The sequence below is a fragment of the Penicillium rubens genome, assembly GCF_028828025.1.
Source record: "Penicillium rubens strain IBT 27055 chromosome Unknown utg000002l_segment0_segment0, whole genome shotgun sequence".
Classification (NCBI taxonomy): Eukaryota; Fungi; Ascomycota; class Eurotiomycetes; order Eurotiales; family Aspergillaceae; genus Penicillium; species Penicillium rubens.
The window spans coordinates 9,677,439-9,694,824 of NW_026890600.1; the positions used below are offsets into that span (position 1 = coordinate 9,677,439).

Genomic DNA, 17,386 nt, shown 5'->3' on the forward strand with positions numbered 1-17,386 from the left:
GTTTGTTTGTTTGGGTTTTGTTTTCGGACTTGTTCTAGATATATACCTGTTGAACACTGAATATATTGGGTTGAAACAATGGCGTGTGCCTAGACTATATATATACTCACCAGGAGGGTGCAACGAAAAGAAAACAACATTCTACATTGGACTAATAGGATAGAACAGGTTATAAAAAAAGAAGCATAAAGAGATAATCTTAATCTCGAAGGAATAAATCCCAAAAATAACTGAGGACGAAGTAACAGCTTCAAAAGACAAAAGCAAAATAAGAAGTGCATCATCCGTGAATCGAACACGGGCCTCGTCGATGGCAACGACGAATTCTACCACTAGACCAATGATGCTGGTGTGATGAAAGGGATAGCCCTATAGTATTACATGAGAGTATCCCACATCCTTCCACTTAAATTCCTTGACATTCATATCAACTCCAACAAAATACCAAGGGAACATCCAACATAGGCCAAAATAACAATTCATTAACTCCATGCACCGATGGATGCAACTATGCAGCTGTTGCCTAAGACCATAAAAGTGTCAAGAACAATACAAAATAACGCCACAACCTAGATGATACACCCGTAACACGGACATAACCACGTCCGGCACCAAATCAATACTCCCCCGAAGGCCGCTCAATATACAGACCAATTTACAATCCAAGAAAAGAAGATGCTATCCTGCTGGCCACTAGCTGTTGAAGCTCCAACCACCATTGAGCCGCAACCGCTGTCGTTCGGCAACATCCCTCCGAATCTCCTCTTGAGTGAGCCCATCAGGTCCGGACCAGTTCGCACTGCTGGTGCGGTCACGGTATTTCTTGATTTTCTTGTCCGCCTTAAAGGTGTCTTCAAGAGAGAATGGTGCAATTGGCCCGAAGATCGAGTCAACTTCCATACCATCCTGCTGCCGGAGAAGACCCTCCAGCTCCTTCGCCTGTGCCCACTTGGGGACAGGGAACATCTCAGAGTCGGAATCGTCATCATCCTCGCTGTCAGTGTTGATCTCGGGCAAATGTATATTTTCACCACTGGGGTACTTGGGAGATGGCTTGGTGGGCGGGCGCGGGGCGGAACTTGGCGCAGCCTTATGTGTGCTTGGTGGAGGCGCATGGTTTGGTTCGGCAAACGGTATCTTGCCGTTCGTGTACGTGACTATCGGGTGAGCAGGTCGCTGAGGTTGAGCATTTCTGTAGCTAGAAGAACCCGACTGGGGTGCCAGGGAAGACTGTCCACGGCCAAGGGTAGAAGGCTTCATAGATTCCTGAAGTCAATAATCTGTTCGTCAGGATATTACATGGAATCCGATGTTACTAACCTTTCTGATACTAGATTGGCGGATAGGCTGCGCCATTGTGCGTACAGGTGGCATGGGGTTGTGCTCATCCTCTGTCTTTCGCCGTTTGAATTCGCCAGTTGATTGCACATTACTAGGCTTAGACGGAGCAGCCCGGTGGCTGGTTTCATCGTTGCCTCTCTTTGGCGGTTTGGCGGGATTAGGCGGGGGCGGGTTGATACTGCGGCCACCAAATGGCTGAATTGAGCTACCCAAGCGAGAAGGAGGGCGGGAAGAACCCAAGTCACTTCGCTGAGAAGACTGAGAATATGCCTGCTCATGCTGCAGAATTGGCCCCTAGGAACTGTTAGCGTTTTGAAAAAAAAAAAAAAAGTAAAGAAAAGAACCCCGATTGAAATAACGCGCTTACCTCATTGACTATCTGCTGACTGCCTTGCCTCCCATGCTTGCGAGCATTCTCTGCTTGTCGCTTTTTGATTGCCTCCATGCGGGCGGCTTTGTTTGGATCTTCTTGAGCCGACCGTTCGCGGCGCTCCCGTTCAGCCTGGCGCTCCCTCTCGGCCTGGCGCTCTCTTTCGGCTTGACGCTCTCTCTCAGCTTGGCGCTCCCGTTCAGCTTCAGCACGACTCCTCATCTCCTGCCGACGGGCCTCTTCTTGTTGGGCGGCAGCACGCTTGCGTTCGACATCACGCTTTTGTTCTTCCTTCCGACGTGCCTCGCGTTCTTGCTCCTTCTTGCGGTCATTGGCGACCTGAGCCTTGCGCTGGGCTTGCGTTTGACTAGAAACAGAGCTCTTAAAGCTGCTCGCAGAAGATGCTGTATGCAAGGAGGTGTTGCTACCCTTCTTTTTGAGAGTTGGCTTCGAAGCAGCGACAGAGGCGGCTGCGGCCACAACCGACTCCTGAGAACCCGAGGATGATGGGACAGGAATTTGTTGACGAGACATCGTGCTGCCAACACGAATTGACATGGGTTGCGGCGTTGGACGTTTCACGGGCTCGCGAGTGGGTTTGAGAGGACGGCGGTCATTCTGTTTCGGTTGAGGGACGGCAAACCTCGAGCTAGACTCCTGAGCCGATTCAGGTTCCCGCGATTGCTGGCGCTGCGACTGGGAGGTCTTGTATACTGCCGAGCCTGCCCTCTCTTCTGGCTCGACCGAGGAATTCTCCTGAGCGGCTTTGAGTTGAAGGGCTCTTTGCTTTTCTTGTTCACGAGCTCTCTCAACACGCGCTTCTTCTTCTCGATCCTCACGCTCCTGCTCTTCCCGTTCATGCTGGCGCCGTTTTTCTTCTTTCTCGGTCGAGCTTCGTGTGCGGCGGCCTTCTGGACGTTGAGGACTGGTGATAGGGACTGGTTGAGAGAGGTGTTTGGTATTCTTAGTGAATGCGTCCGCACTTGGTTGAATGCGTGTCTGCTCAGGCGATGAATGTTCCATCCGTGGTGTGTTTCCAGTGCTTGAAAACAGGCCCTTGGCAGATTTCATAATCGAGTGCAGTTTCAGCTTCGAAGCACTGATGTGACCGTCGAAACGTCTTGGCGAGCCTGTTGGAGTAGTAGAAGCATCGACAGGAGTATGAGAAAAGGAGGCGCTTTGTTGGTGACCGTGAGGTCGGGGTGAAGAGAACATCGAGGTAGATGATTTGGGTCGTTCAGGCTCTGTTTGCAAAGCATCTTTCTTATTGACTGCATGCGACTTTTCGAATTCAGCAAGCTTTTCCATGACATCTGTGGTCTTGCTCTTGGAAAGCTCAGGCTTTTGAGGAGAGCTCAGCGGCTTGATCCAGTCATCGTCCACAGACATACGCTCTGGAGCTGGGGCTTCACGTGCCCTTTCGTCCAAAGCTTCAGATTTTGTTTCGGCCTTCGAAGCCGGAAGGTCTGGGTAGGGAACCTGACCAGCTGGTAGCGCAGAAGCGGATGGGATTGACTTTCTGGGTCGGGATGGCTGGAGTTTGCCTAGCATGCTGATTCTTTCATGCAAGGACTGGGTGGACTTTTTGCTGTGCATCCTGGTAGCCTGGTCAGGATCCATTTCTTCACTTGGTTCTTTCTCATTGTCAATTTCCAATGCCCTGGAGCCGGTAGTGTCCTCTGCCGCAGGGTGCGGAATCCTATGGCCGCCAGTCTGCCTGCCGAAGTAACTGGGACGCCCGGCAGTACTCGTTTTCGCCAGATCAATATGGCTTGTTCGAGTCTTCAAAGGTTCCCGCGCAGGGAGGGTGGCAAAGCTCAGGCTGCTTTTCCGACCGAATGGTCGCTCTGGGGTAGAGCCATCCGAAGGAGAGCCGATATCATCAAGACTGTCGAGAACTGCGTCGTCTTTCGTGGCCTCTTCCATATCCTCGTCCTCTGGGTGAGAATCTTGCGTCTCGATAGGTGGAGCTACCGGGGCCACCGGGGCCTTTTCTGGTGATGGCTCAGGTTTTGAGACTGGCGTATCACTCTCTTCGGGTTCAGATTCCTCATTCTGTTGCTTTTCCGGGATTTTGCCATCTGGCTTCGATTTAGTTTTCTTAGTCGGAGTCGACATAATTTCACGCTCAGATTCTTCGGAAACCGATACGGCTGGACGCGATGTGCTTTCCTGAGTTGGGGTTGGGTCCTTGATCGGCTCGACAGTCTGTCCGCGGGAGCGGATCTCTTCTCGCGCAGAGTGGAAGGATTCTTCATTCGTTTGTTGACTGGCCGAAATGTCGACCTCTTGAGTATCCAGATTCATGGGCTCGTCCTGTTCAAAAGGCTGGGTAGAAGGCTGAGTAGAAGCCTGTGATTCTTGTTGCACGTCAGGCAGTACCATTTCATCATCATCGGGCATGCCATGATAGCCAGAGTCAGTGTTGTGTGTGGGGAAGGAGTTCAGATTTTGTGTGAGATCGGGGTATTCGGGTTGCGAAGCTTGCTCCGTCACTATTTTGGTGCGGGGCACAGGCGATGCCGTCACGGGAGCGGGCTTGGAAACAACACGATGAATAAACGGGCTCGGGCTCGCATGGTTTTCCAATTGTTTCTGGGCGGACGAGAAGATTTCGCTCAAGGGCTGCAAGGGGCATTAGACGAGAACTGTTGAAATCTATTCGATATGGAGAGTACTTACCACTCGAGACTCTTCGGGCATGCGCTTCCGAGCGGTTCGAGGCGTCTTACCTCTCATCTTTCCGGGCGTCTTGAACACGTCCGCGAAGTTCCTGTGTGATTGTTAGCTGAGAAGACATAGAATTATAGAATTAGATCGTGTGCAACTCACGTCTGGCCCTTGGACAGGATCTCGGTCATATGTTCATTTAACCAGTCCAGTTCGTGTCGCACAGGGTATTCCACTTCTTCCATTTCTTGCTCCACTAGCTCTGCCATGTTTTCCTTCTCTGCTGCGATCCATGGCGCTGAGCCGACGGGCTTTTGCGCCCTCGCGCTTGCCGCCATGATCTGGACAATGCGCCGTTGGTGAAAGTGTAGGAAATAAAACCAGGGATTACCGGCGTAGAGGGTTGTTAAATTGTAAATGCACAATCATGAAGGTCGTGGGTTGTGGGTCGCGCTGAGTCGGGGAATGGAGATGTCGAGAATCAAAACAGACCTAATCGGGGATGGCAACGCGTGGGTCACGTGATTGTTTGTTTATGGCCCATTTTCGTTTTCATTGGAACTTGAACTTCGATTGAGAAGGAGATACATATGAAGAACACACGCTTGAGAAACCTCACTGTCTTTAGGAGTACTCATAGTCAGAGTAATAGATTCTCCCTTGAACCTGGTTGATAAAATTTGGATGGGACTTTCTATACCTGAGAGGACGCACGTAGAGGCAAAGTAATGCTTCATATAATGAAACTCGACTTCATGGTGACCTGATAGACCTGGTGCCCATGGCAAACGAAGACACTACGCAGCAGGGGATGGCGATTGACAATTTCAACGCAAGACAAGGCCAGTCGGTTGAAGTTCACAGGATTCGGGATATCGAACGTGTGGTAAGTCAGGTCACCACGGAAATTCAGCAGCATCTGCTCTAATGCCGAAACTTGATAGTCGGAAGCCAGTACAACTCTTTCGACGCTGGATGCTTTCAACCAAGCTTGACTGAGAATCGTGTCATACAAACCTTCCGTCTCACTCCCATCTTGGGAGGAGTTTACGGTATTGAGAGGAATGTCTGCGGCAACTTGTTTTTTAAAGCTCGCTGGTCGACTTTGCTGCCTCTGATGACGAAGTCGCAAGCCTTGCCAGCTCCGAGATGGTCTTTCTGACGAGAATATCATGGACCCCATCTGTTCTTTTCGGAACTGACATCTGTGTTATATCCTTTTATCAATCTAGTTCGAGCGAACCAGTCCCCGAATATCTCGGCCAGATTTCTTATGCCCCGAAAGTGGACCGAACTCGTTCGGGGGCCATGCTGGCATGAGGATCACGCATCTCAATGAAGCCGGAGCATCGAAGTATTTTATTCTATAATTGCTAGTGCTTTTACGTGGCTGCTGCAACCGGTACGACTTTGATTCGATCCGCCTTGTCACGTCCTTGCGACAGACGCAACAAAATGGCACACGAAACTGGAGTCGGGAATGGTCCGACGATACAAGACCTAGAGAAAGGAGACTATAATCAGATCTGGGAATGGAATAAAACTGTTCCAGCTGCTATCAGTAATCTGGTGCACAAGCTCATCCACGATAACGTGGAGGTCAACCCTGGCGCCCCAGCTGTGTGTTCCTGGGACGGTAATCTGACGTATGCGGAGCTTAACGATCTGTCTTCGCGATTAGCAGATGAGCTGAAGAGCCGGGGAGTGGGACCCGGAAGTCATGGTTCCATTGTCCTTTAAGAAATCGGCATAGACGATCGTGGCCATCCTTGCGACGATCAGAGTCGGGGGTGTATTTGCGCTTCTCGATGCGAAGCAGCCTAGACCCAGGTCAAAGTGCGCGGGCAACGAGTTGAGCTTAGCGAAGTTGAACATCACATCCAACAGCAATTGTACTCACGAACGGGTAAACGGGTTAACCCTATTGTGGAGCTGGTCACGACTGGGGCCAGCAAGGGCTCTGGAGGTCGCCCGACTTTGGTTGGTTTCCTCGCTATGAGTCAAATCGAATCTGCGGAGCCTGAAGATGCACAACAGCTGCGACAAGCCATGTGGGATCTAACCAAAGATCTCAACAAATCTCTCCTGAAGACCCTCCCACAGTACATGGTTCCTTCTGTCTACATACCTCTCTGGCAGTTCCCACTGCATTCATCTGGCAAAACTGACCGACGACAGCTTCAAGTGACCGGCTTAGTGCTTCCACGTCAAGATTTAGCTGCTTTGCGAGCACCTCCAACAACAGCAAAGGCGACGACCACAGCATTGCAGTCGAGAACCCCTCCAGACACCTTCGTGGAGCAAAGGATGCAAAGAATGTGGTCGAAGGTACTTGGTCTTGAAACCAGTGAAATTGCAAGAGAGGACCATTTCTTCCGATTGGGCAGGGATTCACTCAGTGCGATTCAACTTGCCACGTTGGCTGCGCATGAGAAGCTGGCCCTCACTGTTCAGGATACTGTTCAGGATATCTTTGATAATCCGGCTCTAGCTCGCACTACCGCTGTGTAATCGGCCCGAAAATGTGCTATCGGGATCTGTGGAGTGGAATATCAGTCTCGAGAAGTGGGGGCTAAGGCATAAGCCTACCAAAGACTACCCAAACCGAGTTGTCGCAGCCCCAGTTCAAAAAATGTGGATCGAAAAACCACGATCGTCCAGTCAGGATCCTATCATTGGTGGGAGGTTCGAGATACCCTTCAGAAGCCTTTTCCTCCGAGATCCCGGAGATAGAGAGGGTGATTTCCTCATGACTCATGAAGATATCACGAGGCTCGCGAGGGATATCTGGAGGGTAGATGTAATCCTAGCTGCTGAGAACGAGTAGGATTGAGCAAGAGCACACTTTCTCCGTTGTCTTTGTTTCTCTTGTTTCCGGCGATCATTAACATTCCATACCGATAGTGGAGAGCACTACCTAGATGTTCATCCATCGGATCTTTCTTTGCTTCTTACGCTCTGAAATATTGCCTCATATGGAGTTCGATGGAAGTGCATTGTCCAACCTTAAGGAAATGAATCATTTATTTCCTCGTTGATGTCACGGTGATCGCTCCATACCTAATTATTTATATTTCCCCTGTAATCAGCTCCTTGTATCAAATATTCGATTATAATCCTATTGACGAAATCTGACAGGCCATGGACTCTGAATCGCCATATCCCACGGTGCCCCTGTCCAAAACAAGCCCATGTCCTTATCTTCTCTGCTTCTCTTGTTTATCGCTTTTCATGCCCGATTCCGATTATCCTTGGATGGCAAGTTATCGAGCGGGTAAGTTCACAGTGGATGGGGGACATAGAATTATGTATTACATCAAACTCAACATTCATAGTGTATTTAACCCCCGACGGAGCCAAGTTGTCGGATGTTGCTGTAACCGACTTTGACTGGCTTGAAGAGTATCTTGAGGTTCCCCGAGTGATGGGGATCTTGAGAAATATGGCCTTGGTATGATAAGGCACAGGATAATGAGGCTTTCTTGTTTCATGAGTCTTGTTGGTCGGCCTTGGTTAAGCACTTTGCAAACGGAGAGGTCGATTTAAATAGGCTTTTCGAAGTCTGCAAGAATATCCCTGGCTCAGCAAGACCTGTCGGAGGTGAGGTTTTTATCCCTACGAGAATAATCATACTGATTGACACCTATGCACATAGTGCTAGATCCCAGGGGTAAGGAATTCCCATGGCATCCTCTGGAACGACCTATTATCCGGGGGATTGGAGACGCCACGAGAAAACTCCCCAAAATGAAACGGAAAAATACAGACTCTAGCCACAACCCGACTTCTGGGACTGACTGCTTCGGCTTACTCGCGATGGAGATACGGCTTGAAATCGCAGCTTACCTTTCTACTGTCGATTTCTTCAGCCTTCGATATGCCTCCCGAGCGATGGCACTTCTTTTCCAACTCCAGTCATTCTGGAAGACAAGATTCCGAGTAAACGGAGACCGCGGGTTTCTAGCCTATCTAGCCGAGGCACCCCAAAACCGCAAAAGGAAGAACTGGCGATCGATCTACCATTGCACGGCAAGGATAGACCAGCCACATCTTCAACTCTGGACTATACGCCGAATTTGGAGAAACAATCAATGGCTAGCAGATAGGTGTTCGATGGTTAAAGCCTTGGACGATCAGCCTAGATCCCACAATAATTTGCTTAGTGGAGTATCCTGGAAGGAGGCTTCTACTAAGATGCGATGCGATAGAACTGCCCAACAGGGGTAAAATCACACAGAGTGCCGAACCTGTTATGCATACCACTATGCCGTTGTGCAAACTGTTTCACTACAAAACATTATCGGCTTGGCCGTGTCTATCTTACCTGAAGGATCGAAGACATATATCACTGGATTTGACCTGATAAGTGCAGATGCGGGAACCCCGAATATCATTTTTGGCTATCGGCTACCAGGGAAGCAAGTAACAATCAACCTCTACGGCCAGAAACTACGGGGATTCGATGTTTCCTTAGGTGAGGGTGGGATTCAGGCAATACGTCCTATCTTCAACACCAACATCAATACGAATTGGATAGGTGAGACAGAGAGCAAGCGTGATTACAGCTTAACACAGATCATTTCCACACAGCTCATCTTAGAGGATGAAATCAAAGCTATTTCGGGAAAATTCGATATAAGTCAATTCTGTCACTACGAGCCATAGATATAGCTTGAGTTAACCCCAAAATAGTATTCCAAGATGGTTAGTCTGTGCATAGCATAGATCGACCAGACCTTTTTTCCGATCAATACCTGTTCTATCGATGGTTGGTTGCTCATATTGCTCATAATCCAAACCACTCTTTCCCTACAGCATGTTATAAGAATGGACGTCTTTTAACCCCTTAAATACGAATCAGTCTCGGAATATTAAAAGAAACAAGGTAAACACACGTCACGGTAAATGTGAAGTGGGGGTATTCAATAGGATCAACTGCACTTACGATATACGTTTGTACCATCACCTCGTGAATACATGTTTACCTACATAAGGATATTCACCACCAGTGGACTGTTGGAGCAATGATGTAATAAATAATCCGTTCACAATAAATTGAAACTGACACGTTACCGCAAGGTCAACAATCGCAGTTGTTATATTTAGGGGATTGATTTATAGAGTGTTGTAGACTACTATTCAGTATTTTAGTCATTTCCCTGTTTCATCATTAGGCTATTATCCAGTATTATATAGCATGTTAATAGCAGATCCGGCTGTAAATATATAAAATATTCGATTAGCCCCAACCAGATCATTAGGAAACGGTTTAAGGGAGGCAACCTCGAGAGATAGACTAAGAAACTAATCTTAAAAAGCTTCTAAAGGCTACCTAGGTATACATATCCTTACAGCTCGGAGTGTAGCTATAATCATATACATAGGTAGAGTTAGGTATAGCCGAGGTTCGTCCTTGTAGAGTTGTGATTGGTTGTACAAGTGCATGAAGTCATAACTATATTACACACGTCGGAGTATGTATAGCTTGTATAACATGGAAGTTGAACGCTAGAACTAGAATTTTATAGCAAAAGTACATTAAGGCTAGAAGTAACAGTGTTGAAAGTGGTATAGCTACCTAGGTATGCACCTATATGCTTGTCGAGTGCCATTGACCAAGATCAAGATATTATTCATATATTTTCCAGTTGGTATACAATAAAGGATATTCTCCAGTAAAATCAAGATTAATACCTAGGTAGCTTGGAAATTCGTCATCCACAAGAGATGCCCAGATATCCAGATGCCCAGGTGAGATAGCTGTTCGGGCTTGGCAACGCACATGACAGCATCACAACAACCTTGGAAGTCGAATCTTCCCTTATCTTTTTCTGTTTTCTGTTTCTCTTCTTTCTCTTTCCCCTTCCCACTTTCATTTCTTTTCTAGGATTCACGCCTCCGACCCCGTTGATAATCTTACGAATTTTCTAATTTCGCTTCTAAACCCCCCCCCCCCCCCCCTGACGTGCTTCCACAAATATCACCGTCATGGCTTCTGGTGACGTGACCTACCCTAACACGGGCAGTAAGGTAAGAAAATCAACAGATCATTTCAATCCTGCAGGATAAATAAGCTAATAGTGACCCTGCAGCATGCTCTTTTCTTTTTCCTAGATTCCGAGAAACTGACCTTGACCCCTCTTGCCTTCAGGCATCAGTGATGCTATTACCAAGGGTAAATAGGAAGCCGGAAGTCTCCGATGCCACCAAAGCATGCTGACCAGTTTCTTTATAGGCCCAGTTGTCGATAATGTGAAGTCCGAAGCATCCCGCACTGGCGATGAGCTTCGCGATCTGAAAAACTCGCGTGTGACCCCTTCGACCACCACCGCCGATGGTCAACCATTGACCCGTATGTCATGAGAACTGGTTTGGTTGGGTCGGATATTAACAAGTGTCTAGACTACCACTCTTTGATGTATAGCCTTTTGAGCGTGAGTTGTCGCCCGAGTCTTCAATTTGGATAGCTTGCTAATCTGTGTGTGCATGTATAGTGGGAACAACCCCGCGCGACCGCCGTCTCCTACGCCAGCGTGATATGCTTCATCTTCGCCGCCCGTTATCTGCCTCTCCTCCGATGGGCCTTCAAGTTCTTGTACATGTCTTTGGGAGGTGAGTTAGTTGGTCGCGTGACCCACTGTCAACAGAGTGGTTAACAATTGTGTGCAGTGACCGCCACCGTCGAGGTTGCTGGCCAAGTTATCCTCAAGCGGGGAGTCGCCAGCGGATTCCGCCCCCGCCGTTACTACACTATCCCTAAGGAGACCGTCGAGGCTGTCCTCGAGGACCTCGAGCAGCTTGTGGACTTCTTCCTGATCGAGTTCCAGCGTATCCTGTTCGCTGAGAATGTTCTCCACACCATTTTGGTAGGTTCCAACTTGCCCAGAACGGAGGTGAACGAGAAGGCAGAAACTAACGGCTTGTCAGGCTTTCACTGCTGCTTTCACCGGCTACTGGCTGATCCGCTTCGTTCCTTTCTGGGGCTTGGCCGTGATTGCCGTGACCACCACATACTTTACCCCCCCTCGTCTACATCAGCAACCGTGAGCTCATTGATGAGCAGATTGTCAACGCTCAGGAGATTATCAACTCCCAGACCAACCAGCTTCGTGACATGGCTGGCGAGCGTACTTCGCACGCCACCGGCTTGATGAAGCAGTATGTTGGCGAGTACAGCTCCAAGGCCCAGGGTATCATCGGCTCCCGACGCTCTGCCTCCCCGGAAGCGACCAAGGTCGTGAGCCCGGTCAAGCGTGAGACCGTGGCCGAGTCTGCCAAGACTCCCATTCCCGAGTTCACTGCCCCTGTCGCCGAGCCCGCCGTCAAGCACGAGGACTTCCCCGAGGCTCCCAAGGCCGCTCCTGTCGCTCAGTCTTCCGAGTCTGACATTGTTGCGTCCGTGGAGCCGGCAGAGCAGGCCGGTGACCGTGAGCCTCTTCTGGCCATTTAAGTAGGTCTCAATAATACTAGGTCATCTTGACCAGGAATATTAATTGACCTCAAACTTGAACATCAATTAAATATTCTTTGGTGAATGAATATCATTATTGTGGCCATGATCACTCAGCAGCTGGATATGCCGAATGGCACGTGAGATGGATTTTTGAGTCACCTGTTCTGGTTGGGGATCCCTTGGGAATACATAGGCTCTAGTCGCCAAATCCTCGTGTCGACGACGAACCCCCCAAAAAAAGGAAGATTCTTGAGCGATGAATGAGCTGTCATGTCTCTTGTCTCCCCTTTTCGCACTTTATTCACCCCCTAACACACTGGACATTTTTATCCGTCTACTTCTTTTCTTCAAACGCCCCTTGTCTATGTCTTTCTCGGGTTCATATTGTTTGTAATGGAATTACATTTACATAAATTCATGTCCTTCACTTGGCTTTCCATATATCCTTAATCAAGACATGCAGTGTGCCCGTCCTCGAGCCTCGCGCAGGGACCTCGACTACCATCTAGGCAACTATCACGAATTGTATACGTACTACTCACCAGGAAACCAGATCCAGTCTACATCCTGCCATATCCGTGCGTCATGACTCCCATCTTAATGCACAAAATGCCACGACCCAACCCACTTGGGTAGTTGCTCGCAATCCCATGCAAGCGGCCTTGATCACCCAACAGTGCAAGGCAGCCGTTGAGTTTCATCCCGGTCCACTGACCCGGCTCCCTATTCGCCGCATCGCGATTCGGGCCGGCCTGTGACGATTCTGTTTTCCCTTTCATTGTACTTCCCCTCTCCCTCGAAGACTTGCCTTGTTCAGTCGTGCTCGGAACTGTGTTTCCCCTTCATCTCTCCCCATATACCCCGGATTCGAGGACTGTGATACAGAATTACGGACTGTTTTGTCTGATATCTGCGGGTGAGGGGGTATCTTGTGAATCCCAAGCGTCTTGAATGAAGTGGGGATTCGGGTCCGGTTTTCATTCTGTGTTCAACGGGTCGAGGTCTGGACCTCTTTGTGATAGAAGTGAGTCTTTTATCTGGTTGGAACTTGGATTTAGTATCGAGTCTTGTAGGCTCATGTGGACATGACGCTCCGTGTATTCCTTGTCCACTGTTGCGATCTTGCTATCATGATACAGCATCTTCAAGAGCTGTTCAGCTCTGACCTGAACGATGAGTCTGTCGACTTCTTGATAACCATGTGAAAAGAGGGTTCCTCCAAGGGCAACCTGAAAGAGTCGAATGTTACTAAGAGGCTCGATTATACTTTATGGAAATGAATATAGGAAGGGAAATAACCGCTTGAGAAGGGCCTAAACACCAACAGCAGCATCCCAATTGAGACATGGCTTCTTGCCCCTTTTCCAGAAGCCCGGGATCTGAGACGCGTCGCAGATGGGGGACACGCATGTCCGGGTTTACCGCTCTTTGGGGTTTAATAGAGAATGTTTAGCCAGCACCAGAGTGTCTAAGACATTGGAAACCAGTCCTCGTTTCTGGACTCTCCCGGTCTCGGCTGTTGGGACTCTTTGCAGACCGACTCCAATGCAATTGAGCCCATCCCCCTCGAAAACTAGCCCGGTTGTGTTGACATCTAGTTGACACTTCAGTCCTCGACCTTTACAGTCTCTGACCAGATTGCATACCGTCCTGCCGGCGTCTATATGCACCGTTTTCTGCGGTGCTCTGTAATGCTGCCCCGGCCCGGCACCGATTGGCGGATGGACCCCTTGTACCTGTTGAAAGTCTTATGCAGACTACACTAAACGGGCAGGTGGGTACAATAGCGGGTTGCGAAACGGACTGGGAGAAGTCAGTGTGACACTATGGTATAAGTCAGTTCAAGAAGAGAAAAGAAAAGAGATACGGACAGGAAAAGTGGGCTCTAACAGCCACCAACGTGTCGGACTACTGCATAGAAGGATGCATGGAAAGTTCTTTGAAGTCGTTATTATGTCTCTTGCGCCTCCGGAAAGTCCATGTCTCTGTTATACGCACGCCGTCAATCAGCGGTCTAGTCGAAAAAAGTCCAAAGACTTAGAATGGGCATTCAATCGAGAAGGGGAAAAAAAGAGAAGTAGTGAAGTGCAAGACTGTATTCAATAGCAACGAACCACTGCAATCCTTTCTGACATGCTCAGAATCCGTATCAATTCAGCCTTACCCCATCTATCAAATGTATAGTCTTGTACAGCCTAGTGCACACTGTATAGGCATGAAAGCGTGGCACCCAAGTGAAGATCCTTGTCACTCTTTAGAATCTTTGATGTCAGAAGTTTATCTGCGCAGCACAGATTTTCTCAGATGCACTTCGCGGACTCGCTAGGTAATGCAGCTTTCCGTTATACAAGGAGTAAGTCGCCCTGCAGCTTGCCGTGAGTCTGAGACCTCTTTGATGCTCATCCTGTCGAGCCACCATGGCATGTAACTTCTTATTGGGCCATTAAACTGGTATCCTAATGCTCCGGATGCTGCAGTACTCTGTCTCTACTTCAATGCCAAGGAAGATCTGGCATGGGTGCTTCGATAAGATTCTGAAGAAATGACAGATGGTGGGACAACGGTTGAGCTCTTTACCCCGGGATATTAGGGCATTCATAGTATACCGTATAATATAGTAGGCCTTTGTACGTATATCTTACCGCAACAGGCTGTTTGCATGCAGCGGTGACTCTCTGCGTTTCCAAAATGGAATCCAGGATATCCACATGGTCTCTGAAACGGTTCTCTTTCACTGATCTCTTTGGAGGTTGGGTAGTCACAGTTTGTGAATGTGAAACAGGTTATGCCTCGAGAGAGAAGAGAGACACAGGTCTCAAATGTGTTATTTTTGTAATTGCTTCCAGGGGAAATCGACACTGCATCATCAGTCCAAAGTCGAAGATGGGAACTTTCCCACGCGGACAAACAGTGGACTCGTCCAACTTCACAACTTCAAGGACCCTGATATGAGAGATATAGAGGGAGATAGAGAGAAAGTACCGGTGAAGCCCATTTCCCTGTCAGACCGAGTTCTTGTCTATTCACCGCTGCCTCTGTCTCCTCGAAAGTTGTGCCAACAAACAATCTGTACTCACTTTACTCACTTTACTTACTCACCTTACCTCTAGAATCTGTACGGAACAAACCTTCGAACAAAGGTCTTGGATTGTCTTGCTTTACTTTGTTTCTTGTATGTTTGACCTCTGTCTTTCAGTACTGGAAAACGCCTCTTGTTCCAAGAGACATTAAGCTCCTTCTTTCCCCCGGAGACTTCGTACTTCTTCAACCCTTCTTCCTTCAAGGATAGCACTTGAACTTCTTAATGCTATCTATCAAATCCCTTTTGAATCCTCAGCCCGAAAGGCGAAATCCTCATCCGTCCTTCCCTGCCTCACGTGAGAAACGGCAGAAGATGGCCAAGGATGCCCCGGTCTTTCGCCGTGGCAAGATCCAGGGCGAGTGCCGCTATCCTCCTTGCGAGGAAAGAGACGCGGAGCTCGAGAAGGCTCATCGAGAGCTCTCGCTACGTCCCTTTGGCAATATTGCCGACTATCCACGTCAGATCCCTTATGCCAGCGACAAGAAAACCTTCCAAGAAAAGACCGGTCGAGATAGCTTCCATGGTATGTGCCGTTGAACCTGCCTTTGATATTCACATCTGACTCTTCCATCTAGTCTTTCAATACACATTCCAAATCCCCGGTGAGGAAAAGGAATGGCATGTTATGTGGGACTATAACATTGGCATCGTTCGGATTACACACCTGTTCAAGTGTAATGGCTACTCCAAGGCAAGTCTACAAGGTAGCTCTTTCATATACTCGGAATTTCTAACTCGTTATAGACTACCCCAGGCAAGATGCTAAACCAGAACCCCGGCCTCCGCGATATCTGCCACAGCATCACCGGCGGGGCACTTTCCGCTCAAGGTAAGCTCTCTATACCGTCTTCTCATACAAATCGATTACTTGAAGACTATATCTAATATGATTCTCACATAGGATACTGGATGCCATACGAAGCTGCCAAAGCCATGGCAGCCACCTTCTGCTGGAGAATCCGATACGCCCTGACCCCACTGTTTGGCACAGAATTCCCGGCCATGTGTATCCCCCCAACGGACCGCAAAACTCATGGCCGCATGGTCATCCCCCCAGATATTGTGCAGCGTGCCACCAACCTCTCCAACTACTATCGCTCGTTGGAGATGAAGTCTAGCGCCGGAGCCAACCCTCCCGCAATCAATGCACCTTCCTCAACACATACCCTTCTCCGTGGTATGGGAGTAGTGGGCCGACAAGACTCCTCCCTGACGCTTCCCCCGCTCAAGATTCCGCGTACCAAATACGCCGACAGTAACCCCAGTGCCCGGGACTCCTCTATGGAGCCTTACTGCATGTCGCCCAGGAGCCAGTCGTCCATGTCTACCTTCACACCCATCAACCCACCGCGCAGCTCTAACGTTATCCCCCGCTCCCGGGTCGAATCACCCCGGGCCATCCTCCGTGCTATCTCAGATGCTATGCGCCCGGAGAATGTCCCTGGTGGTATCAGCGATAGTGAAACCGAGAGTGATGGCTCGTCCAACATGTATTCCACTCCAAACTCCCCTCCGGTAGATGACAAGCTCGCTGGCCTCGACGAGCCCACCAACCCTGCTTTGGAGGTGGTCGCTACGCAAAGCGACTATGATGACCTCACTGACTCGGACGATGATTGGCAAATGGACGACGATGATGACGAAGACTACCGCGGACCCCCTCTCAAGAAGACTCTTGTTGGAGCTCCCGTTGGCAAGGACGGCTCTACAAGTCCTGCATCCCTGACTAAGAAGTACCCCAGCCGGAAGTCTCGAGCTGCGCGTCCTCAGCCGTCGCCTCATTTCACCCGTGAGGTAAAGGCTGCTGAGGCTCTTCTTCGTCTGCACATGAATGAGCTCGAAAGCACCGGAACCGAGACTGAGATGGACGATGACGAGTTGACCTCGCCTCCTGACTGCCGCTCTCTCGATGGTGACGAGTCTCGTAGCCGTAAGCGACGCCGAGCTTCGCTTTGATGACCGACTGCGCTGCAAATTTGACATGGGAATGGCGTTTATGGGTCTCGCAGCGGAAGGTTTCTGTGCGGTGCTGTCTCTATGCATTTTGTGAGGAACTTTGTCTGATTTGATGACTTTATTTGGAGTTGAAGGTTTGCTTGTTCAAGTCAGTGTTCCTTTTATTTGATGCAACAGGATTGAGGATCTTGATGGGCTAGTTGACATTGGGGGGTTTCAAACAGCCTGTTCGAGGCTACAATGCTACTTTGTTTTCTCTGATGATTCTTATGACGGGCAATGGGTTAGACTGGATGGTGTTAGGTGTTAAATGGAAACTGAAGCTCTTACATGTATCTTATGAATTCTTGCCCTATGTTTATGTACCTTGTCTACCAGCATTACCGCGCCAGAACCTCATTTGTCGTATAATCTGAATGGTCTTCAATTCCAGAGCAACATCAGATACCTCATAATAGATTTACAAAGAGAGAAGATTGAAAATTAAAAGATCTCATATTCGCCTTGCATGCAC

General features: G+C 49.0%; 5 protein-coding genes across 5 annotated transcripts; 3 read left to right on the plus strand and 2 right to left on the minus strand.

The window, feature by feature from the left end:
• Positions 1-693: 693 nt before the first annotated feature.
• Positions 694-4,719, minus strand: N7525_006106 (uncharacterized protein; the record flags this gene model as incomplete). Its single annotated transcript, XM_061213608.1, has 5 exons — positions 694-1,266; positions 1,321-1,635; positions 1,709-4,336; positions 4,394-4,484; positions 4,544-4,719. The coding sequence occupies 5 exons, from the start codon at positions 4,717-4,719 to the stop codon at positions 694-696; spliced, it is 3,783 nt and encodes a 1,260-aa protein (XP_061070629.1).
• A 395-nt stretch (positions 4,720-5,114) lies between these two features.
• On the minus strand, positions 5,115-5,416 carry N7525_006107 (uncharacterized protein; the record flags this gene model as incomplete). Its single annotated transcript, XM_061213609.1, has 2 exons — positions 5,115-5,371; positions 5,395-5,416. 2 exons carry the CDS (start codon positions 5,414-5,416, stop codon positions 5,115-5,117), a joined length of 279 nt encoding a protein of 92 aa, XP_061070630.1.
• Positions 5,417-5,836: 420 nt separating this feature from the next.
• N7525_006108 (AM-toxin synthetase) lies at positions 5,837-6,892 on the plus strand (the record flags this gene model as incomplete). Its single annotated transcript, XM_061213610.1, has 2 exons — positions 5,837-6,001; positions 6,206-6,892. The coding sequence occupies 2 exons, from the start codon at positions 5,837-5,839 to the stop codon at positions 6,890-6,892; spliced, it is 852 nt and encodes a 283-aa protein (XP_061070631.1).
• A 3,461-nt stretch (positions 6,893-10,353) lies between these two features.
• On the plus strand, positions 10,354-11,831 carry N7525_006109 (uncharacterized protein; the record flags this gene model as incomplete). Its single annotated transcript, XM_061213611.1, has 8 exons — positions 10,354-10,406; positions 10,533-10,556; positions 10,617-10,733; positions 10,784-10,815; positions 10,876-10,993; positions 11,051-11,247; positions 11,309-11,380; positions 11,445-11,831. Exons 1-8 carry the CDS (start codon positions 10,370-10,372, stop codon positions 11,829-11,831), a joined length of 984 nt encoding a protein of 327 aa, XP_061070632.1. The 5' UTR covers positions 10,354-10,369.
• Positions 11,832-15,138: 3,307 nt separating this feature from the next.
• On the plus strand, positions 15,139-16,872 carry N7525_006110 (uncharacterized protein; the record flags this gene model as incomplete). Its single annotated transcript, XM_061213612.1, has 4 exons — positions 15,139-15,439; positions 15,492-15,620; positions 15,671-15,745; positions 15,818-16,872. 4 exons carry the CDS (start codon positions 15,139-15,141, stop codon positions 16,870-16,872), a joined length of 1,560 nt encoding a protein of 519 aa, XP_061070633.1.
• Positions 16,873-17,386: the final 514 nt, after the last annotated feature.